Source organism: Rattus rattus, chromosome 3 (assembly GCF_011064425.1).
Source record: "Rattus rattus isolate New Zealand chromosome 3, Rrattus_CSIRO_v1, whole genome shotgun sequence".
NCBI classification, from domain to species: domain Eukaryota; kingdom Metazoa; phylum Chordata; class Mammalia; order Rodentia; family Muridae; genus Rattus; species Rattus rattus.
The window spans coordinates 170,952,051-170,976,331 of record NC_046156.1 but is presented as its reverse complement, the minus strand read 5'-3'; the positions used below and the strand labels follow the sequence as shown (position 1 = coordinate 170,976,331).

Here is a 24,281-nt window from a genome sequence, read left to right as displayed (position 1 = left end):
CTAAATTTTGAATTAACAAGTCAAACAATGGTCTTCTCAGAAACTCTTAATACTCTTTAACTGAAGGATATTAGCTATGGAAATCATTCTGTTACTCTTCAATATATAGTTTATGGTAATTCTTTGATGTGAAAAAATCAACAATTTGAAATTTTATTATCTTTAATTATTTAATTTCAACATAGGCTCAGACTTTAAGAAACTAATGAATTCATTAACTTTCTCCATGAATTAGTATTCTACTAAATAACCATATTACTAAGGGTACACCTCATTCAATTAATTTCAATAATTTATTGATACATATGGCAGGAGAGATAGTTTAAAGTCACTTGCTACACTCCCAGAGAACATGGGTTTGGTTCTCTACACACGCATGTCAGCTCAGAACTACATCTAATCCAATTTCACGGGATCGGCATGGCATTATATGGCCTTTGTAGACACTAGGCATTCATGAGATACACATACATAATTCAGGTAAAACCTCATGCACAAAAGGTTAACTAAATAAAAATTATTGAAGGGTTAAAAATGAACAAGATGTAGTTATTACTTTTAGGTGTTCGTAGTTAATGAGAAATTCATTTGCATAACAGGCAATAAAAATTAGATGTTGCTTCAGGGATCTCAAGTGGTCTCTAACTGTTAGTGATTAAAAGAGACATTCAATTCATTTTCAACTGTTGTGACTATCATCAACACACAAACAAGTACTAGGCTTTGGCCTGAATTCCTTGAACTTTTTAAAAAAGATTTGTTTATTTTATATATGTGAGTACACTGTTGCTCTCTTCAGACAGACTAGAAGAGGACATTGGATCCTGTTACAGATGGTTGTGAGCCACCATGTGGTTGCTGGAAGAGCAGTCAGTGCTCTTAACCACTGAGCCATCTCTCCAGCCCTGGCCTTCCAACATTTAAAATTTAAATCTATTCTTTCTATCTGTCTGTCTGTCTGTCTAATCTATCTATCTATCTATCTATCTATCTATCTATCTATCTATCTATCTATCTATCATCTATCTATCTATCTATCTATCTATCTATCTATTTACATTTCAAGTGTTATCTCCTTTCTCAGTTTCCTGTCCGTACACCCCTTTCCCATCTCCCCTCTGCCTTCCTCTGAGTGTGTTCCCCCACCTATTCACCCACACCTTCCTGCCTCCCCACACTGACATTCCCCTACACTGGGGGGTTGAGCCTTGGCAGGACTAAGGGCTGCTCCTCCCTTTGGTGCCCAACAAGGCCATCTCCTGTTACATGTGCAGCTGGAGCCACCGGTCGGTCCATGTGATCTCTTTAGCCTGCCCCACCTGGGGATCCAGCCCATATACGTACAGCCACCAAGCCCAGACAATATTGCTGATGTCAAGAAGTGCATGCTGACAGGAGCCTGATAAAGCTGTCTCCTGAGAAGTCCATTCTTTAATACAAAAAAACCATTCTGAGTACACTTGAATGTGCTCAAAGTGCATACCTAAAGTCCTTCCTCAGAATTGAGAATTGCCATGTATTTGAGTGATTGTGAAATAAGTGTGCAGAGAGACTCATGTGCATCGCCCACTGTGTGTATTCAGAAAGATGGTAACTGAGAGTTATCTATCCAAGCTCAGGTTTGGTCATATGTTAACTGCAGTGTTTGTGAATATCATAATTCAGAAGAGATAATACAAAGAAAATCATGAATCAATTTCAAAGCTTAGCCCTTAGACCTACAGTCAAAAGAGTTGCTCCTCTCTTCTCACTGTCTCAATGCTTCCTGAATATAGCATTTCTGTTAATATATATGACTTCCAGTTTGGTTTGAAGATACCATTAATAAACCAAATATCAGAGGGAAACACAAGAGATCTCTCTGAAAGATATAATGGATATTCTAAATTCCCAGCCATCCAGACTTTGAAGAACACAACTTGAAGAATCTCAGGAAATCTGAGATTGTTAAGGCATGCGCACAGTCTCACCGTAGGATAATCAGCTCTTGTTTTTGGAAACAGAAAATCAGCTGGGACATCTTGGCCCTGGAGACAGAGCATATGATGTAAACGGTGACCTCCGAGGGAATAAGGATGGTGCCCTGGGAAACGTTCCCTTGCCCTCTGCTTACCGTCTTTCTTTGCTAAGGGAGTTAGGTCTCCTCTCCTGCTTGCCACCAGCTCACAGAACACACGTTTTCTCAACAAAAGAAATGCTACCCTCGGGAAGATAGTTCCTTATTAACTATTTTATTCCTTTTAACTAATCTACTTAATAATCCTCTCAGAGTTAGAGAAGTTATTCTTAAAATTAAGTCATTTCTAAGACATGTCACTTTGTGTCATTAGAAGTGTATAAAGCACAATTTTAACTTCAGATTAGAATAAAGACATTAAAAAGTATGAGATGATAATCATATGCCTTACCTTAGGGTTTCTACTGCTCTGATAAAACACCATGACCAAAAGCAACTTGGGGAGGGAAGGGTTTATTTTTATTTTAAGCTCTCAAGTAACTGTCCATCACTGAAGAAAGTTAGAGAAGGAACCCCAGCTGGTCAGGAACCTGGAGTAATGTAGTTCCCACAGACAAGTACTGTTTCCTGCTTTGCTTTCCATGGTTTGCTGGTTTAGAGCTGACATACCTTACCAAGAACCCTGCACATGTAAAAATCTACTAAAATGGCAGTGCTACTTTCATACAATTTAAGTGCATACACTTTTATAGTTTAAGTCTTCTTTGGATTACACTGTAAGTCCCTTGGATATTTTCAACCCATGCTTAAATCCATAGGTGAAGAATGTCCATGTGGAAAAATCATTGTGCACCTCAAAGATTGATATTGCATTAAAAAATGAGACCGGAACAGTTCTTTAAAATTTCTATGGCTAAAATCAGGTGTAGATTTTGACATTGATTTCTTGATTACAGAAATGATATTGTGAATTTACCATGGGTGAGGGAACTGTGCTTTGAGGACAACTTTAAGGATATTTGAAATTCATTTGAAGAATGTCTAGGTTACTTTTGTTGCTATGATAAAAATTATGACCAAAGCAACCTGCGGAGGAAAGTGTTTAATTGTCTTACACTTTTTAATCATAGGATATCACGAGGAAGTCCGGATTGAAACATGAAGGTAAAAACTGAGGAGTGTTTCTTATTACTGGCTTGATCTCTATGAAGTACTCAGCTTGCTTGCTTATATTACCCAGGTGTCTATAGGTGAAACCAGGCACAGCGGGCCTGGTCCTCCTGCATGCACATCAATCATTAATAATAACAATAACGATAACAACAATAATAGCTTCATGACATGTTCACAGGCCAATCTGATGGAAGTAATCCTTCAAGTAAAGTTCTTGCTTCCCAGTTTGTGTCAAGTTGACAAACAAACTAAAAAGAAACTAACTTTTGATGACATTTTCCAATAATTTGGGGCACCCAGGTTTTAACATTATTCTAATAAAAACTGACACAAATAATCCTAACAATACAATTACAAAAAGTATCACCATGGTATCATTGGAATGGAGAGAAGACAAGAGCTAAGTCTGCTAAAAAATTAAAAAAGAGTTTTTCAAAGCAATAGTGAAAGAGTAATAATAGGCAAAGATTCATGTCTCGGTTTGAATGAAGATGGCTTCCATAAGCTCACATATTTGAATGCTTGGTGACCAGTTGTTAGAACTGTTTGGAATGGATTTTTAAGGTTCGGTTTTGTTGTAGGAAGTCACTGAGGATGGACTTTGAGGTTTTAAAAGCCCATACTGTTCCTACTTAGTTCTCTCTCTCTCTCTCTCTCTCTCTCTCTCTCTCTCTCTCTCTCTCTCTCCAATTCCCTCTCTCCCTCCTTCCATCCTTCCACCTCTGTGCCTCATGCCTGTGGATCGGAATGTAAAATCTCAGTTACTGCTCCCGGGTCATGCCTGCCTGCCTGTCATCATGCTCTCAGTCACCCCTTAATGATCCCTCCAGAACTGTGAGCCCAGCAAATTCCTAAGTTGCCTTGGTCATGGTGTCTTTTATAGCAATAGAAAATCAACTAAGGCAATTTAATTTGTGGGTAAGATGTTTGAAATGTGTACCCTCTTAGAATTTACCTAGACATTTACACATTCATTAATTTACCAACCAAAATAACCGATCACCTAAATTTCACCAAATCTGCAGTTGGACCTATTCAACCCTCAAGAATCTAAAAACAATGACAACAACAACAACAACAACAACAACAACAACAACAATAAATAACGGGCATTTGTAACTTGAAGGATGCATTGAATACACAATGTTGGAAACAAAAAGGAACTGGCAACAAGGAGAACTGTGCAGAGCATGCAACTGTGAAACATGTTTCTAATGTGCACAAAATGATAAGCAGAAGTGTCGGAAATCTGGCTCCCTGTAAGTAATCTCAGAGCAACGTAGGTGTATGAGAGTATCTGAGCATGTAAAAGAGAAGACAGAGAGTGTTTGTTACCTACCCTGGAAACCTTCTTACCCACGGAAGGCTAATCTCACGTCTATTAGTGATTATCAAGGTGGTAACAAGAGAGACTCAGGACTAGCAGGTCAGGCAGAGAAAGTAGCTGAGGAAAGCTATGAAAACGTTGTACATCATGCCATGAGGGTGTGTGTGTGTGTGTGTGTGTGTGAGAGAGAGAGAGAGAGAGAGAGAGAGTCTGTATGTGTGTGTCTGTCTCAGTGTGTGTCTGTGTGTGTGAGTTTGTGTATGTGTGTGTATATGCATGTGAGTGTGTGTCTATGTGTGTCTGTGTGTGTTATATGTGTGTCTGTTTGTGTGTGTGAGTGTGTGAGAAAGAGTCTGTGTGCCTCTATGTGTATGTGTGTGTGCGTCTGTGTGTCTATGTGTGTGTCTGTGTGAGTTTGTGTGTGTTAGTGTGTGTCTATGTGTGCCTGTGTGTGTATCTGTATGTGTGAGTGTGTGTGTTTATGTGTCTCTGTGTGTGCCTGTGTGTGTCTATGTGTGTCTGCATATGTTATTGTGTGCATGTGAGTGTGTGTCTGTGTCTATGTGTGTCTGCATATGTGAGTGTGTGCATGTGAGTGTCTGTCTATGTATGTGTGTGTGTCTATGTGTGTCTCTGTGTGTGTGTGTGTGTGTGTGTGTGTGTGTGTGTGTGTGTTAGGACTGGGGACAATCTCAGTTCTCTTGCCAATACTCAGGAATGGAAGGTTTGTAACACAGCAAGTTTTGTATGGATTAAAATATCCCTGTGTCCTAGAAGCTTAAAAAACAAGCTGGGAAGGAAAACTACCAAAGACTTTAATAGATAAAAATATATTTACACTCTGTAGCTTCTATTATGGCATAGAGTCTTTCCTGTACAGCTTGTATAGTTTATATTCGTGAATAAATGAATTGCTTATGAAGAGGATGTATCACACATTATCTGGTCCAGTACAATTCCATCATAGGAATGTTTGCATGGGAAGTGTCAAGTTAAAAGTGATTTGTGCTAGGTTACTAAGAATGGGAGGAGAGCTGGTTGGTGCAGTGGCTGCCGGACAAGCATGAGACTCTGAGTTCTACTCTCAGAATTCAAGTAAAAAGGCTGCAAGGACAGCACACTTGTAACTCTAGGGATGGGAGAACAGAGACAGAAGAATCCTGCTGCTCAAAAAGTAAGCACTCCCAGCCAAAGAGAGACTCCACCTCAAACAAACAAACAGGTCAACCAATGTGGACTGTTCCTGAGATTGTCCAGAAGAACTGAGATTGTCCAGAAATCAGATAAGGACTTTCAATAATTCAAATAACATTTAAGAATGTGCCCACAGATATAGCTACTGAGGAAATAGTCATGTAAACATTATAGGCTTAACCCCCACTATATTTTTGATGTATTTGGTGAGAGAGTGTCCATACCTGACACCAATAATGAGGAAAAGAACTTGAGACTAGTTAGGTCACGAGCCCCAGGGGAAATACAACTATTCTGTTAAATAGGCAGAATTATTATAGTATTATGTTAAATCCATAAATGACTCCTAGTGATATATTTCTATACCCATTGACCAGTGTATGCATTACTTAAGCCTCACCAGAGAAGGTTTTTTTTTTCATCCTGTAGTGAGTAACTCATACACAGAATCTACAGACAGACAATATGAAGAGCATGAGAGACTTTGATGCACTAAGCTTCAAACTGATTGTATCACATGACCCCCTTCATTGTTCAGGGATGCATACTGAAGAGGGTGCATAAAGAGTGGGAGAGCCAGAGATTGTGGACAATGTCAAGGAAACGAAGACACCGATGGAGTTTACGTATGATCTCACAGAGACATAGACAACAAAAACAAGACCTGCACTGGGTCAAGCAAGAGAAAATCGTGGCACAGAGAGGTAGAGGGGATGAGTGGGCACAAAGCCCCACTTTAGCAAGAAGCTACTGATGGGTGCTGAGTCAGTAGAATCAGTTTGTGTCAGTGGAGGGACATGGACTGGATCAAACACTCCAGGGCAGGCCGAGGGCTCACCAGTAACTGGCTAACACAAAATGGGCTCTTTTTGTTCTTTTTTAAAAGATGTATTTATTTATTATATATAAGTACACTGTAGCTGTCTTCAGACACACCAGAAGAGAGCATCAGATCTCATTAGAGATGGTTGTGAGCCACCATGTGGTTGCTGGGAATTGAACTCATGACCTCTGAAAGAACAGTCAGTGCTCTTAACCACTGAGCTATCTCTCCAGTTTTTTGTTCTTATTTTTAGAGGGAGAAAGAACACAAAGTCAGGGTGGTGTGTCAGGATCTGGGGGAGGTTGGGTGAGGAAAGAATACAATCAAAATATTAAGTTAATTAATATTAATTAATATAATTAATTAAAGTTGCTTTTTAATAAAGAGCACTTACTGCGTTGCATGTGTAAGAATAGACTTTTTGCTGCCTTTTACATCATATCATTCCCATACCTTTTTTTCTACTTCAAAGGCAGGCTCCAAATACAACAGCAGTAGCTATAAAATCCAGCAGTCAACAGGGAAGGCAATTGTCTGAAGCCCCTCAGAAAAGATGCTGGGTTCCCAGCCTATCACCATTTGACCTGCCTGACAGTGCTGTGGAAAACTCTTTATTGTTGTTGTTTTGTTTGTTTGTTGTTTGGTTTTTTTGTGGCTTTGTCATTATTTGATCTGCCCTAAAGATCGTTTGTTGAACTAAGCCTATGGTATTTCAAGGATATTAATATAAAGTGACAAGTGGCTCATGTTCAAGATCCCACCTCCCTGTCTTGGTGCTATCCGCTGCTCCAAACAAGATCCTTCTCAAAAGATCTAAGGACGAAATGTGTGTTGAGGAGTCTGAAGCTCTCGTAGTTTCTGGGCATCGATGTATAAGGCAAAATAGATGTGTGCAAGACTATGGGTTCCAGGAAAAGACAGGAAGATTCCAAATACATCATGTCTCTAGCCAGGTTACAGTATTACTACCACCGGAAGTAGTGAGTAAGGAAGGAAGAACAAGAAATTTCCAAAACAAATATCATCCTGAGTGAGGTAACCCAATCACAGAAAAACACACATGGTATGCACTCATTGATAAGTGACTATTAGCCCAAATGCTCGAATTACCCTAGATGCACAGAACACATGAAACTCAAGAAGGATGACCAAAATGTGAATGCTTCACTCCTTCTTTAAAAGGGGAACAAGAATACCTCAAGGGGAGGGAATAGGGAGGCAAAGTTTAGAACAGAGGCTGAAGGAACGCCCATTCAGAGCCTGCCCCACATGTGGCCCATACATATACAGCCACCAAACTAGATAAGATGGATGAAGCAAAGAAGTGCAGGCTGACAGGAACTGGATGTAGATCTCTCCTGAGAGACACAGCCAGAATGTGGCAAATACATAGGCGAATGCCAGCAGCAACCACTGAACTGAGAATGGGACCCCCATTGAAGGAATCAGAGAAAGAACTGAAAGAGCTTGAAGGGGCTTGAGACCCCATATGAACAACAATGCCAAACAACCAGAGCTTCCAGGGACTAAGCCACTACCCAAAGACTATATACATGGACTGACCCTGGGCTCCAACCTCATAGGTAGCAATGAATGGCCTAGTAAGAGCACCAGTGGAAGGGGAAGCCCTTGGTCCTGCCAAGGCTGGCCCCCCAGTGAATGTGATTGTTGGGGGTGGTGGTAATGGGGGGAGGATGGGGAGGGGAACACCCATATAGAAGGGGAGGGGCAGGGGTTAGGGGGATGTTTGCCTGGAAACTGGGAAAGGAAATAACAATTGAAATGTAAATAAGAAATACCCAATTTAATAAAGATGGAGAAAAAAAAAAAGAAATTTCCAAAGCAAAATGTGCTTCAACACTCCCACAGAATCACGCAGCAATCGACAACTTGTCAAAATGTACACCAGCTGATCACTAGGCTGCCAAGTATTGTATCTATCCGGCAAGGAATAGAGACTTTACAGAATTCACCCCAAAAGGCCATCAAGGAAACAAAAAGCAGCTGAAATTGCATCCACAGCAGATAGCAACAACAGCCCAAAATGCAGAAATTAGAGTTAGCAGATGTGGTTCTTTTTTGTTCTTGGAAAGCTTATGTATTTACATTTCAAATGTTATCCCCATCCCCAGTTCCCCCCTCTCCCATCTCCCTACCCCCTGCTTCTATGAATATGCTCCCCTTCCACCCACTCACTCCCACCCCACTGCTCTAGCATTAGTCTACACTGGGGCATCTAGCCTTCACAGAACCAAGAGCCTCTCCTCCCATTGATGCCAGACAAGGCCAATCCTCTGCTTCCTATGTGCCTGGAGCCAGGAGTCACCCCATATGTAATCTTTGGATGAGATCTTCCCCTTTAGTATTGGGCATTTGAATACCTGGTCCCCAGTTGGTGGTTCTTTGCAGAGGATTAAGAGATATGACCACCAGCTTTGAGGCTTCAAAAGACTTATACTCTTTTGAGTTAGACCTTCCTGCTGCTTGCTTGTGGACCAAGACTAATCTCTCAGCTCCTACTCTAGCACCATGCCTGCCTGCCTGCATGCGCTCCCTACTGTGAGAATGATGGCCTCATCTGACTGGAATGATAATCCTAAAATGAATTTTTCTTTAAAGGTTGCCTCCACTATGGTGATCTCCACAGCAATAGATAAGTAACTAAACAGCACAGTATATTATTTTCCATGTCCAATGCTTAGTAATTCTCACACATGCATACAAACAAGAAAACATACACACATAAGAAAACAACCCAGTAGAAGCCCTCTGATGAGGCCTGTAAACAACTGTAGAATGGATATTAAGATATTTCCCAATAAAAATAACTGTCCAACATCAAAACATAAAGAAATAAAATGTAAAATTTTTTCTAAAGTTGAAAACAATTTTAATTAGAATGAGGTGAAAGCCTCAACAATAAAGACATAAAAATTATAAAAAGTAAGAACCAAATAGAATATCAGAATTTAGAATTACTACTTGAAGTTGGCTCAGCTGGTGTGGTGAATGGAGATGAAGACTCAGGAGTTATGCTGGCATGAAATGTTTGTCATAAGATTTCGACTACAGGTTTAAGTGGACAGAAGAAAGAATAAAAACCTCAAAGGTATATCAGCTGAAATTATTCAGGCATAAAGCTATAGGAAAAGAAGCGAGAACAATTTCAAAAAACCAAACCCCACGAGTAATCAAAAAATAATTAAGTTGCAATGAAACAAAATGAAAAAAATTTTTGCCTCAAGAACAGAGACATCATAACAAAGTTCTAATTTAAATTATATAATAAGAAAAGTGTTTGCAAATCATTTATCTGACAAGAAACTTACCTTAGAATCTGAAAATAACATGGAATGATACAATACAAGCTGGTTTAAAAACATAAAATGTCACAGTGGACATTGCATCAATGAAGACGAATGAATAATTAGCAATGTGCAGCTATTTAACATCATTAGAGATCAGAGAAATGATTTAAACCGGAGATGCAATACAAGTTCAGCCTGTTAACATGGCTGCAATTAGAGGAAAGGTAAAGAAGAACTGGGAGGAGAAAGGAGATCGAAATTGTAATCAGAACATTTCTTATGAAAAAAAATCTGTTTTCAATAAAAATATGAAAACGATAATCACAGATGTTGACAAGACTATCATGAAACTAAAACCCTCATATCCTGCTACTGTAGATTGGAAAAGTGTGATCACTTTAGAAAACAGCTTATGTGTGGTTTCATATATATATATATATATATATATATATATATATATATGATATATAGCATGTCATAATATGTATGTATCACAGCAATGCCACTCCTAAGCATATAGCCAAGAGAAATAAATACTCAAGAGGCATAAGAACATAAGCACACACAATACAGCATCCGTAATAAATAAGGACCCCAGTGGAAAAACTCAAATATTCACTACTGATAAACAAATTATGGCATGTCACACCCATAAATTTAAATTTTTCCAGCATTAATAATGAAGAGAAGATTCATGAATGAAAGTCAAAATTTTACTTGAAGTAGGAAAAGCCAAACAACTGTGCCATTTTCTGACATGGTGGCCACACAAGTCTAGAATGTATTTACTCAGTACATGGTAAGCAGCATGTATAGCAAGTAAATTGGGAGACAAACAGTTTTCAGACACCATGGCCTCAGTATCACAAATACTAATGTATACTAAATCCAAACAAATTGGGCCACAAACTTTCAAATCGTGAATTACAGCCTGAACTTATACTTCAATATTATTGCTAAGACAAAACTGTATATCTTTACTAATAGTTAAGTCCCACTGTATATTTTTAAAACACTAAATAGTAACAACAACAACAATTCCTCACTAAGGGAACTATATTACATTATGTTTCTTCTCTTTAATGAAGGAAGAATCAGGTTGAGAGAAATGGCTGAAGTGTTAAGAGTGTGTGTTATGCTTACAGAAGATCTGGGTTGGATTCCCAGCACCCAGAGGCAGGTCGCAATCATCTGTAACTCGGGGAGTTTGACACCTTCTTCTGCCTCTGTAAGCACTGCATGGATGTAGTCAAGAGACATTTAGGCAAATACCAATACTCACAAAATAAAAGTAAATAAAAATAAAATAAAAAACAAGAAGAGGAAGAAGTAGAAGATGAGGAAGAGGAGGAGAGGAGGAGAGGAGGAGAAAGAGAAAGAGGAAGAAGAAAACTGAATTAAGAAAGAGGGAGAAGGGGTTGGGGATTTAGCTCAGTGGTAGAGCGCTTGCCTAGCAAGCGCAAGGCCCTGGGTTCAGTCCCCAGCTCTGAAAAAAAGAAAAGAAAAAAAAAGAAAGAAAGAGGGAGAAATCTAGCTGAAGACTTCAGAGGTATATGGACAGGATTAAATGTGACTTTCTTCAGAAGCAATCTCATTGGAAACACATTCATTCCTCTCCTTTGGATTCTTCAGACAACAAAGGTCTAAATGCCAAAAGTATTGACTCTATGTTCTTGAAAGATAGAGTAATTTTACTAACCTGCTCTCTGAAAACTCTGAAAAATCACTCTGAAGTTCAAACTTGAACAGAATTTCTCCAATTAGATAGCCATTAGAAAATGTCTTTGCAAATGACTTGGGACCTGAATTTTAAAACATTGAAATAGAAGAGTAAATACGATGTTATTGTGTGATGTATATAATCAAACCAGCATAAGCAAATGTGATCACGCAATGTCTTGAATGTATTTACAGAAACATCTTTTAATAACTAAAGTAAAAGGTTTAAAAATAGACATTAATATCCTCAAAGGTAAATCAGTAGTTGATAAACATAATTTTAAAAGTGGAAAGTTGTTTCCAATTAACATTAAACAAAACACAATACCTTAAATAAATAAACCTAATGTAAAAACAACTATCGAGAACTTGCATAAAACTATGCTTTAAATAATTTAGCTGTGTCTCCAACCTACAGGTAAGCACATTCTGTCCAATAGAAATGCAGTCTGACTTTTTTGAATACGCAGATTTAATTTCAACATCTAAAATAATGGAGATTTTTACTAGCATCATCTGTATGTTTAAAAACAATCTTTCTTGAATACAGTGAGATCTTATTTCACCAGTGCCCTGTTTATATGCAATGGAATGATGGTAATATCTCAGAACAGAGAGTTCTCAAAGGAAATAAAGACAGCGAAGAAATAACCTTAAATGTGTTAAACATTTGTAACAGCATAACGCGAATGAAAAGCACTTTGAGATTTCATCTTTTGCTGGACCCGGACAGCAAATATTACTTGTTATCTCTTACTCTTTCTTTAAAAATGTCCTTAAGTGTGGGTGCAAAGAGGATAGTCATAAGGGAATGAGGCTCAAAGACCTCACTCAGGGGACTCTACACCACCGTAAAGTATGGACATCTGCCCCCAGCACACCATTTTACATAGACTGGTATTTTTTCTCATAGTGCTCAATATCCTGAATATTTAGGGTGATCCAACATGTTCAACACAGTAACACTTGCTATTTAAGGCCAGTTCATCAAAGGTGACAAGTTTTGCACTCATTAGCGGTCTTTAGTAAGCTTGCCCTTGAGAGACCAGCTTGATCCTTCTTTTACAGCTGTTTATCACAGAACATGCTCATTTAAGCTTGATGGATTAACCTAATCAGTCATACCTGTCCCTATGACACCATCCTTAAGGAACACCTCTCAAGGAACAATTCATAATTCACAGTACATATTACCTTCATGAAATAAGCTTGTATTTCCCAGTCAAGGTACCCAATGTCCTTAACATGGCACCACTTGAAAGGTCAAGAACTCTGTGATTGTTGGCATGATTCTTCCAGATCTAAAGCTAGTAAAATCCCCAAGGCTCTGTTCTCTACAGGACAGAACTATGCCATTGTCTTCTCCTACACTGTTGTCACTTTCCATGCCCCTAAAGGTCTCCTGATGGAGGTCTCATTAGGAGGGAACTTCAGAGCTGTTCCCAGGTCTGGCTGCCAGCACTATCCTCAGTAGGTCATTCTATCTCTACTGTCAATCACATCTTTGTTTTCATTCCTCCCTACTCTCCTCTCTAAGCTATCCCTATTCTCTTAGTGTCCTAACCAGTCATTTGATCTAGCACTGCTGTCAGACTGTAGATAGATCTTCCTTCCAAGTCCTAGACCACTGAGGATTGAGTTCAATTTTTAAGCACACTGTTTTCTTTTCAGAAGCTGTTGCTACATCTCCTTCCTTGATGCTCCCCTCTGTAGCTTGTATCATATTTGTTTGTATCAATCAAAAGCCAGGGATTCATCCCATAAAAAACTAGGATACAGATTAATACTGTTCTAACACCCTGTATACAGCAGATAAATGGTTAGTAATATAAAAATGATTTACTTAAAAATAAACTCAACTCCATTTCCTTTGCAATGGCACAAAATACTAATTATGCATCTCTAGTAGAGTGAAAGTCAAAGGAAGAATAATCAGTTATTTGTTTCACTGTCAGGATAGTTTGTAATAAGAGTAATATGACACATTGTTCAGCAGATTTTTATGCATGAAAGACTTCAAATTTCTTGTGAGATAGATGGGCAAGAAGGATTACACTGATTTAAAAATCCAGCAGATGGGGAAAGCTACAAAGAAGACTGTACAAAATGAAACAAGCAGGAAAGAATGCATGCAAGAAATGAGGCAGAGAAAGGAAGAGGGAAGGAAAGCAGAGACGGTAGACATATGAAGATTACAAGGGAACACATTGTCCACACATTAACAAGATGCAACAAATCAAAAAGAAAGGAGGGAACAGGAGAGGGTAATTCAGAGAGACACATAATCGCAGGAAAAACATTTCTCCCCTTTGTTTTGTTGTTTTTCTCTCCCCACTCAGTGTCACTAAGTAGTATGACTAATTCCATAGAAACCGCCTCCATAGACCAGTGTATCACCAGCCAGCATTTCCTGTGTGAAGAAGCGACAAGCTTATTCCAGGACAATGAACACTAAGCACTCTAAGAACTGTGGCAGGGATGCTCTTCATCTTTAACACACATTGTCATCTGGGATGGGGACTGTTCAGTGGTGGCACAACCCCCATCTCCAACCCTGCAAGTCACAGGCCTGGTCCTCATCACTGAAACTGGCATTTGGGAAAATTTTTCATGGGGTCCTCTGTGCTCTAGATGTCTGTTGGGCTCTAGAAGCAGGGAAATGACCATGAGCTTTTCTATCAACTTGGCTCAGAGCTACTTGAATAAAACACTTAAGAGTTATTATCTACAGTCTCAAGGGGTAGTGAAGGATTGGAGGAAGGGACTTTGTTTTATTACTGGTCTGTGTATATGCCACCTAACCCTACGTAATTAAGTATCAATAGTTCTAATGTGTAAAATAGGAAGGTTGAACCCTAGTCCACAGGGAATTATTTGAGAATTAAATGAGACATCGTTTGTAAAGCACATGGAGTCATGACAGATCCACAGCGTCTTCAGTGATGGTTTTATTGTCAATATTACACTCTTTTCAGAAGATGGGTCACATTAGTTACACTGCCTACACACTCAGTAATAGACCTTCCATGGTGATGTTTCATGCATACTTCCTCAAAGAGGATTTCGGGGCTCAGAAAGCAAACACTGGACACTGCCCTGAAACCCAGATGTGACCTCACTAATAAAGACAGGTAGAATATAATACCTTGACCGTTCTGGTCATGCCTATAGAGTCAGTTGATTTATACAGAAAGGTATTGGATGGTTTGCATTCAATGAGATATATAAACATTAAGCAGTTCCTTAACACCTCCTGTCAAATACTTCAATACAATAAATAAAGGAGAAATTTTTGATAAACTTGGCTTTCGGATTGTAGATAAGACAGGAACCCATGTCACTTCGTATGCAGTGGCCTTTAGATCTTTATGATAGAATCGAAGATCCTGTTTACATCTCAAGTGCATGTTTTAAAATCTAGCAATTTCACTTTCACTTGAGAGAGATAAAGGCCCCTTCTGGCAGCTGGGAAATAGCCTGTCTCTAGGAGGCCTTGGCATTCCTTCGAGCTGGCCAGCATTCACAGGAAGACCTTCGCCCTCTTCCTTGAGCAGAACCAATTTCACAGCTCGCTAAATGTAGATAAGGATGGCTTGTGGATCAAACAACAACCTGCTCTTCTATCTCAGCTCAGACAAAACCCAAGAGACTCCAAAACACTAATGGGGCCAAACATCCCTTAATATGGCCCGTATTAGTGAAGGCTCTTTCCTTACTGATCACAGCTCGGCTCTGCTTGCTTCTCCCTGTTGCTAGGTATGACGTTAAGAAATACAATTCGAGAATTTTCTATTTTTTGAAAGGATCAGACTCACACTAAAGCACTGTTTCCAAGAACCCTCCTCAACAACACCTACTAGGAGCCCAAGTCCTTCCCAACAGAAAGAGGTTGCATATTTTCTCACCTCGCAACCACTCCAAAACAAAACAAAACAAAAAAACTTCATCCAACTCTAACTGTGACCTGTGTCTGCTTTTTTTTTTTTTATCTGAAGTAAAATCTTAATCTCTAGATCACTGATCTTCACTTAAGAAAATACTTGGTGTCATTGTTTCCATGAAACTCTAACCTTAAAACCTTAGATATGGGTCTGGAGAGATGGCTTAGCAGTTAAGAGGACTGAGTGCTCTTCTAAAGGTCCTGAGTTCAATTCCCAGCAACCACATGGTGGCTCCCAACCATCTGTAATGAGATTCGGTGCCCTCTTCTGGTGTGTGTGAAGACATTGGCAGTGTACTCACATACTTAAAAACAGAACAAAAGAAAACAAAATACTAGACCTGGTTCACAGGATGCTTGCTGGTTTTACACTTACTGATGAATTTCTAGTGGAAGGAATCTGCATGTTAATAAAGAAAAGAACAAATATTGTTTTCTATCAGCATCGATATGGCTTTTAAAAATGATCCTGGAGCTGAAATACCAGAAAATGTGTGGTTTAAGACACTTTGTAAGAGAGAATGGGACCTAGAGACAATCAACTTAATGTCCTCGCTGCACCACTGCAAACCAAGCTCTAATATAGGATTTAATTTATGTATTCACACACCAAAGACCTTTCTTGCCTTTGTTCAGTTTATGTTACTGTAGCAGAACAGAACAAAACTGCTGCTTATTTAAAGATTTTTCTCTCATTTCTCAAAGTAAAATAGTTCAGTGCCCAGGTGCGAGAATTTGGCAAAGGCCTTCTGACTGCATCACAGGGTATGAGGTACAAGCGCAGATGTATACTCAAGATGGACGTAAGCTAGGGACTAAAGATATCCCTTCATCAGGATCCCAGTCCAACAAGAATAAATCCTGCGATAATGGACTAACTGCATGAAGGCAGATCCCACAAGACCTAAACCGTTTTAAAAAGGTATCACTGTGACGACCATAAGGAAGGCAACGCAAGTGTTTTTAGGGGCATAGCTGTCAAAACATGACAAGGCCTCAGACTCATTTTCAGATCTAAAATCATATTATTTTATAGTAAAATCCTAATGCATCATGAAATATGTATTCAGTAGGTCTATTTATAGAGCTCCATTTCAAAAATACAAAACTAGAGATTGAAAATAAATAAACTTATTAAGTATCTAAGTAAACTATAACCTTAGTTTATTGCCTTAGTGGAGCAGGCTAGTAGTCCTGGTGCTTACGACTGAGTCCGATGGGTCGCCATGCATTTTAGGCTACTACTGACAGTGACAGAAGCCTGTGTCTCAAGAAGACACCAAGATGACAACTAAAGGCTGCCCATGAAACTTAGAGCAATTCTCAAGAGCTACTGATATTGAACGTGGAAAGAGTACACTAGCCATTTGGGAAAACCCAACTATAAAAAAATAACGAACAAGAAGCTTATTTCTTAAAACACAAAATTGAACCATTTAATTTGAAAAATGTGTAAGCAATATTCTTTGTATGTATTGATTGCCAATGCAACAATGTACTACAACAACAGAAGAATTTACAATGACAGGAATTTCAGGAGCTTTTAGTTATAGAAGAGAACGAGAGAACAGCATGTCTTTCTTAAGCATCATGGGGTGGGGAGCAAACGCAATCTAATCCCATTTTCATCTACATATTAATGAAGTGGGTCCACCAGAAGTGTAATAGAAATCAAGCATTAGGTTGATTGGAAATTATCCTGATACCAGATCATTTCTAATTGGTGACAGCAGTTGGATCTATGAATTTGCCTTCCTCTGAGTGTGCCAGGCAAACAAGGTTATGAATCATGTTAATTTTCAAATAATAATAGTCTGATAGCCTTCTCCCTGTAAGAAATTGTCACTCATAAAATAGACATATTGGTATCATAGAATTCTTAAGAACTGGCTTTCATAATAAAGCTGAGCTTCTTTACCCACAAAGCTGGGCTTTAAAGGTTTAAGCTGCCTTCTTAAGACAGATTAAAAGTCATGATTTACTTTTGCTGCCCCATACATTGTCATGGAACATGTTATGTGACAGGAGCTGTGCTGGGCACTGTTCTAAAGTGAGAACTGGGAAAAATGTTAAAATAATGCTTAGTGAGTATCTAGTAGATGTTGGCTAATATTACAACTGATTATCATCAATAATAACCTGCCTTCTCAAATATACATTAGTTATTACTCTTTACTTAGAATAAAAATAAATAATAATCTAGAGATGATTACTGCTATTTCAGCTATTGTGACATAGAGGAATTTAGTTCCTGAATGTAGCTGTGTTTTTAGTGTGTCTTTGGTAGTGTTATTAATAATGTTATGACTACAAAAGAAATAAAATGTGCATAATTAATTTGCTTAGATTTTTCAATTAATCCATGGTCAGAATCCAAGAGTAACACACCATTTGCTACCTTCCTCTTTATGACTAATCTGATCTGTACAAAGATTTGAAGTCATATAGCTTAGTTTGTGTTATTATTGCTGAGAAAACAGCATGAACAAAAGCAGGTTGGGAAGGAAAGCATTCATTTGGCTTCTGTTTTCACATCCATGGTCCCTGACGGAAGGAAGTCAGGAGAGGAACCCAAACAGGGTGAGATCCTGAGGCAGGAGCTGATGCAAGGCCATGGGGTGGTGTTGCTTACTGGCTTGGAATCCTGGTGGCTTGCTCGGCCTGCTTTCTTACAGAACCCAGGATCAGAGATGGCCCCACTCACAGTGATTGGTCCCTCCCACATCAAGCACTAATTTAAGAAAACATCTGACAAGCTTGCCTATAGCCAGATCTTATAGACATTATCTCAACTGAGGCTTCCTCTTCTCTAGTTTGTGCAAAGTTGACATAAAATTAACCAATACAGCATATATCATTTATAGAGAATGTTCTTTTATAACATTCTGATGATCATTTGCTCTTAAGGAAAATACACAAATGTCTTATAAAAGAGAGCCAATGTTTTTCTGTAGAGCAACTGAATGTGGTGATGGGAAATGGCTCAGTGCATAAAATTCTTGCTGTGCAACCATGAGAACCTAAATTAGAACCCTAATATCCATGAAAAAAAGTTTGGCGTGTTGGTATTTACCTGTTACCTCAGCACTTATGGATAGACAGTGTGTACTTGGAGCACACTGGCCAATCTGTTTATCAAAAACCAACCCAGCTTCAGTGAGAGAATGTATCTCAATAATTGGGGTAAAGAGCCTAGAGGAGGATACCTTCTACCCACCTCTTCCACCTCCATGTGCACACATAAGTGCACATACATACACAGAAATATAGTATATAAATATAATATAGTAAGAAATAAGCAAATAAATAAATACCTCCCAGAGCACTTTCAGAAGATCTTTCTATGCCACTCATTTTATTTTAGAGTTAATTCTTGTAGTGGATGGCAATTAACAGAGACCTAAACCTACAACTAGACAATATGCAGAATGAGAGCCTTTGGATCCCTTAGTCCTAAAGTATGTATCTTTATTAAATTCCTCTCCTCTTCTGAGGGCTCAGGGATCAATGCTGAAGTGAAGGTGGAATGTCTGAAGAGTCAGAAGTGGTAGGAAGACTCTAGGGAAGTTGTATTTACCAGACACAAGAGGACTGAGGCGCATATGAACGTTCAGAAACAGCGACAGCATGCACAAGACCTGCACAAGGTCAAGCCAGACAAAACTCTCAGCATGGATAAGGAAAAGTGGGCACAGATTTCACCCTTAACCAAGAAGCTGTTTGTGACCGATAGCTACTGGCACTGGGAAACTAAGTCATTTTTAATGGAATGACACTGGTTATACCAATAACAGGCTAGGAAAAGCCTCATGTTAAGTCATAGCCGGCCAACACTGAAAAGATTCCATGGTATGTGTACGTACATGTGTGTGCCCTCAAACACGCGTGCATGTTGTTTGTTTTGTTTTCAGAAATAACACGAATTATGACTGAGAAAGAATATGGGAGAAGTTGGGGAAGGGGAGAAATATAATAAAAATAATTTTCATGAAATAATTAAAAAAACAAATTTAAATTGAAGGACATGCTAAAACATTTCCATCCATTATAACAAAACCAATTCTTGAATCCCAATTATCATTTTGGATAGTACATTACATTGCAGTTTAATACAACCCATCAAGATACACAACTAAGCATCATTTCCAGGGAAAATGATTCAATTAGATATATCTTATTGAAGGTTATTAGGTTTCATTGGCTAGATTGTAATCTTCCTCTTTTAAAATGAATTAGCTATCCAGGGACTCCCAAGTCCACACACCAGCCCATGTGGAAGACGACTATTATCGATTGAGGTTACTGGAATACCTTGTCTCTACAGTTGATAAGCAAGGACCTAGCTTCCAAGTTTATCTAGATGTCAATTGACTTTTGCTGTCTCTTGAATAAATAGAGATCATTTATTCAAAAATAGAGATGGCCACTTCATCTTGTTTTATTGTTCCACAACAAATGGGCTGAATGACTCTTAATCAGACACGAATAGTCAATCCCACCTTTGCTGTTTAACCATCTAGGAATTGATTTATGTTTTGAAACCTCATAACTTGGCTGGGATAATAAATGGTTAAAATTCAATACAAAAACAAAAACAAAAAAACAAAAAGAAACAAACAAAAAAATCAACCAACCAACAACAACAACCAAACCAAACCAAACCAAAACCAAAACCCCCAAAACCCTGAAAACACTCAACTTGATGATAACCCTTAAAAGTATTTTAAATGGATGCTTACAAAGGGAAAGATGAATTGGTTAATGGATATTAATACATAGATATTCTTAATTGTAAACACTAATATAGAACAGAGTGCCTAAAAGCAAAAGTCAAAGATCTAGACTCACATCCTAGTTCTACATTCCATTAAATATGTATCCCTGACTGATTTCCAAATATTCTCATCGTTCTTATTTGGGGATGTTATTTTTATGCTCGTCTTTAACACCAAATAAGAAAACAAGTGTAATAGTATATATTATATGTATATAAATTTTAATAGCATATAGCTATTAATTTTCTTATTATGTTAATTACATATTTTGTGTATTATACAATTATATATAATTACATATTATAAATTACATGTTTATTTGAGAAAATAACTCTTCAAAGAGCCCACAAAATATTTTATTACAAATCATACATGTTTTAATGAGGATTTTTTCCTCTTATTGTTCATGAAGTTTGACTTCCACTTTTGAATTTCTTATTTCAATACTATATAGAATTTTTCTTTTAAACTCTAAAAACAACATAAGTTCAATCCAAATAAAGGAAAAGCATGAAGGATATATCCTTCCCATGAAGATTTACAGACTGTATTAACAATACAGTATACCATGGTATATGCATTTCCATCCCCAAATGCCTGTGAATATTTTATATGAATTTTATACTTGACAAAACTATAATAATACTGGCAATAAGTTATAATAAGCTACAATATTTTGAGTCAAAAGCACACAAAAGTTTGCTACATCAAAATAGTTGCACAGTTTTCCATAGTATAAAAGACAGTTTGTGAAACTATTGCTATATTTAAAGCTGTTCATATTATTTCTGTTCCAGAATCATCACAGCAAATATCCTTAATAGATTCATTCTTTCTAAGATGACAAGTGAGATTTTGCACTCACTACGTGCCCATTAAGCACTATTCAACATTTTACATGTATTATGTCACTTTGACACAAATTGATAAATGTCAACAGAAATGCTGTTTTTAAATAAAGTGAACTTCAGGCTACTGGTTATTAAGTGGGGGTTTCCATCCCCATAAGAAGAACAAGTATAACAACCAACCAGACCCCCCAGAGCTCCCAGGGACTAAAACACCAACCAAAGAGTACATACACATAGACAGCACCCATGGCTCCAGTCACATATGTAGCAGAGAATGACCTTGTCAGGCATCAGTGAGAGGAGAAGCCCTTGGTCCTATGAAGGTTCAATGTTCCAGTGTAGAGGAATGCCAGGGCGGGTAGGAAAGAGTGGGAAAATGGGTGGGGAGCACCCTCATAGATGTAGGGGTGGGGAAATGGGATAGGAGGTTTCCAGAGGGGAAACTGGGAAGGGGGATAACATTTGAAATGTAGATAAAAAAATCCAATGAAAAAAGGGAAGGGAAAAAAAAGAGAGAAATTTAACACCAGGCAGTACACTCTCCAATCCCTTCCTCTTACACAGCTCTTATCAAGGAGTCACCAAATTACTTTATTCAATTTACAGGCTTTTTTTTCATATCGTTTTACAGATTATTCCAAATTTTCCATCATACCCACAGAACAACTTGTCCAACGAGAAGATATATACAAGGGTCAGTGTATTCCATTAGGTATATATATCCCCTGGACTCTGGATAGCGCTTCACATGCATAATCTGGCTTTGTTAGAGACTGTGTACTTAGTATATCTTGTAGCAATTGGCTTTCAGAAATGGCTGTACTGAGAGCATTTAAAATCAAATTAGCACAGGGTGTCTCTGCTAACAAGTTCCAGATTTATGCTCCAGGAAAAGACAATCTGGGAATTTTCCATTCATAGCTTGTGGGGTTATGATTTTTATTTAAAACGACTCCAATCTTTTAATCTTCACAGAGTGAAGTTGTACTTCCTTTCCAAACCAAATTTCTCAAACTTCTTAGGAGTAGAACAGCATCTAATGTTTCCAGGTTTATGATTATTTTTATTTACTTCTCCCAAAAGTGTCTACTCTGCAAGGGTTTCGATGGACTTGAGGAAATGGTGTGGATCTTATTATCAAATAAATGAGCCCACTTAAGCTACAAAACGTGTAACTCTTGTCTCGGAATAGTGTAACTTTGGGTGTAATACTACATTCTTGGGGGGAACAGTACTGTGAGAGAGAGGAAATGATGAAGGATAAATACTGTCCTGAGTTTAGCATCCTATTTGAACAGAGATACTCTCAGAGGACCACGGATACAGGACAGGGAAAAAGATTTTAATATTGCTCAGAGCAGGGTGGAGATGGCTTGGAATATAGTAAGTCTAATGTTTATGCCTTAAGTAATGTAACTTGGGCTACTCTACATTAAATAAAGATCCTTAGATATCTCACACCCGTACAAACACTACTGACCTAGCCACTTCTATGTCTGACCCAAGCTGAACTGGCTGGCATCGCTGTTCCCATTGGTAACAACTGGCAGGGAGGCAAGAGATCCTCTGGGAAGTCAGGTTGAAATGATTTGTTCTGAAAACATCTTGCCTGGAGGAAAATCCGTAGCAATTGCAAAGGAGCTCCCAATAAAGAAACAATAATTCCTCCCGCAGCGGGCAGAAGAACATAGTGAAGTGCTGGCACTGGAAGTGTCTGGTTGCCACTAAAGCGGACTTATTTGTAATTTCGTGGGCCATAAGGATGTAGGAGCTTCATGTGTAGCTTTGTGCCTGATAAAATCAAGTAAGGCTACCTTAGAAAAGGTATCTCAAATGGCTAAAGTTTGTAAAGTAAGGTTAAAGTTCCTAAAACTGGCAAATGTTAACACATTCTACATCAACCCATTTGTTGTTAAATAGGGAAGGGTGTGATTGGATCTAGTTTATACTGGAGGAAACGCAGAAAAAGTTGTAACTGCTGAAGGCACTTCCTGCTCTATGGACTTATCTTGCACATTTCGATGCAGATGTCATGTAAGTAAAGCAACAGTCAGAGCAAAGACAGGGACAATTTTTACTCCCCGTAGGAGCAGGCCAGTACCTCGTACTTAAGCTTCCCTTAGAAATAGAGGCTAGATCAGGAAATCTGAGGGCTGAGACCAAGTGATAAGGGCAAATGTCAGGGGCAGGATGAAATAAGAAGGCCCCAAGGTAGCACTTGCCAACACTGCGGGGCGCTGCGAGCCCCTCTGGAGCTAATTCAACCCGCCCCCTGTGCTCGCCTCAACTGCTCGCCCTTGGCTGTGTTCACTCACTCACGGTCCGAGACACCTTCAACTCCTGGTTGAGCCACTGGCACAGGATCTCTGACATAGCTCACTGGCGCATTTGACTGCTTGCAGGTGCTAGGAACTTTCCAGGAACAGTCAGCTGGACTGCGTCTTCCCGTCGCCCAGGGCAACCAGTTGCTAAGGAAGCTCATCCAGGCGGAGTTAGGTCATCAGCTCAGAGAGGAGGAGACACCACTGAGTAGCCATAGTTATTAGAAATTGTTCTCTGCCCCCTACTGGCTTGTAAGACCTGGGTCTGTGCTAGTGCAGAAGGCTTCAAGAGTCTGAGCAGAAATTATAAGAGGTTTCTAAAAAAAAAAAAAACCACTGCCAGATGAATTAAAAACCTTTATTTCTCTTCTGTAAACAACCAAGAGTAGACTATAGAGTTATTTGAAATCATAAGCTGTTTGGAAAAGGGCAATGTGCAGTGAAATGCAACGTGTTCTATAAAAGCATCAATTCTCTAAATTTTTCATTGTAATACTTTTTATAATTTATTTTTTACTATTAATAAAGCCCAAGTTTCACAATCAGGTTTAGGCAAGCTGTCCCATCTGGCTTTGATTTCACAAGTTCTTTGCCCGGAAATAATGACTTACCGTCTTTGACCTCACCGTTCTTTCCTATAGACACAGACAGGAATGCTTGCTTTACAAGTTGTGAAAATTAAATGAAAACTCATGTACTCTAATGAGCTCAGTACATGCTTCAAAGTTGCCTTTTCTCGTAAAGCAATGCGAGGGCTTGCGTCTCATCTGCAGTTTAAGTAGATCGGAGTTCTTGCATTTCAGAAGTTTTAGGCAATTATTTCTTATAGCTGTTTTGAATCTAGCCATGCATTTCTATTGCCACATAGAGACTCATGCAGTTTTTAAAGCTCA

The 24,281-nt window shown here is 38.6% G+C and overlaps 1 protein-coding gene across 2 annotated transcripts in view; it reads right to left on the bottom strand.

Annotated features, from left to right (window-relative positions):
• The window catches only part of Spef2 (sperm flagellar 2), a 177,051-nt gene extending 153,544 nt beyond the window's left edge, over positions 1 to 23,507 (bottom strand). The window contains exons 1-2 of one of the 2 annotated variants that reach the window (XM_032898792.1): positions 23,383 to 23,507; positions 11,482 to 11,584 (exon numbers count right to left, since the gene is read on the bottom strand). In XM_032898792.1, coding sequence (XP_032754683.1) covers positions 11,482 to 11,584; positions 23,383 to 23,440 — 161 coding nt within the window. In that variant the 5' untranslated portion in view covers positions 23,441 to 23,507. The remainder of the gene's footprint in view (positions 1 to 11,481; positions 11,585 to 23,382) is intronic. The other variant, XM_032898791.1, reaches the window with a different exon arrangement.
• Between the last annotated feature and the right edge of the window lie 774 nt (positions 23,508 to 24,281).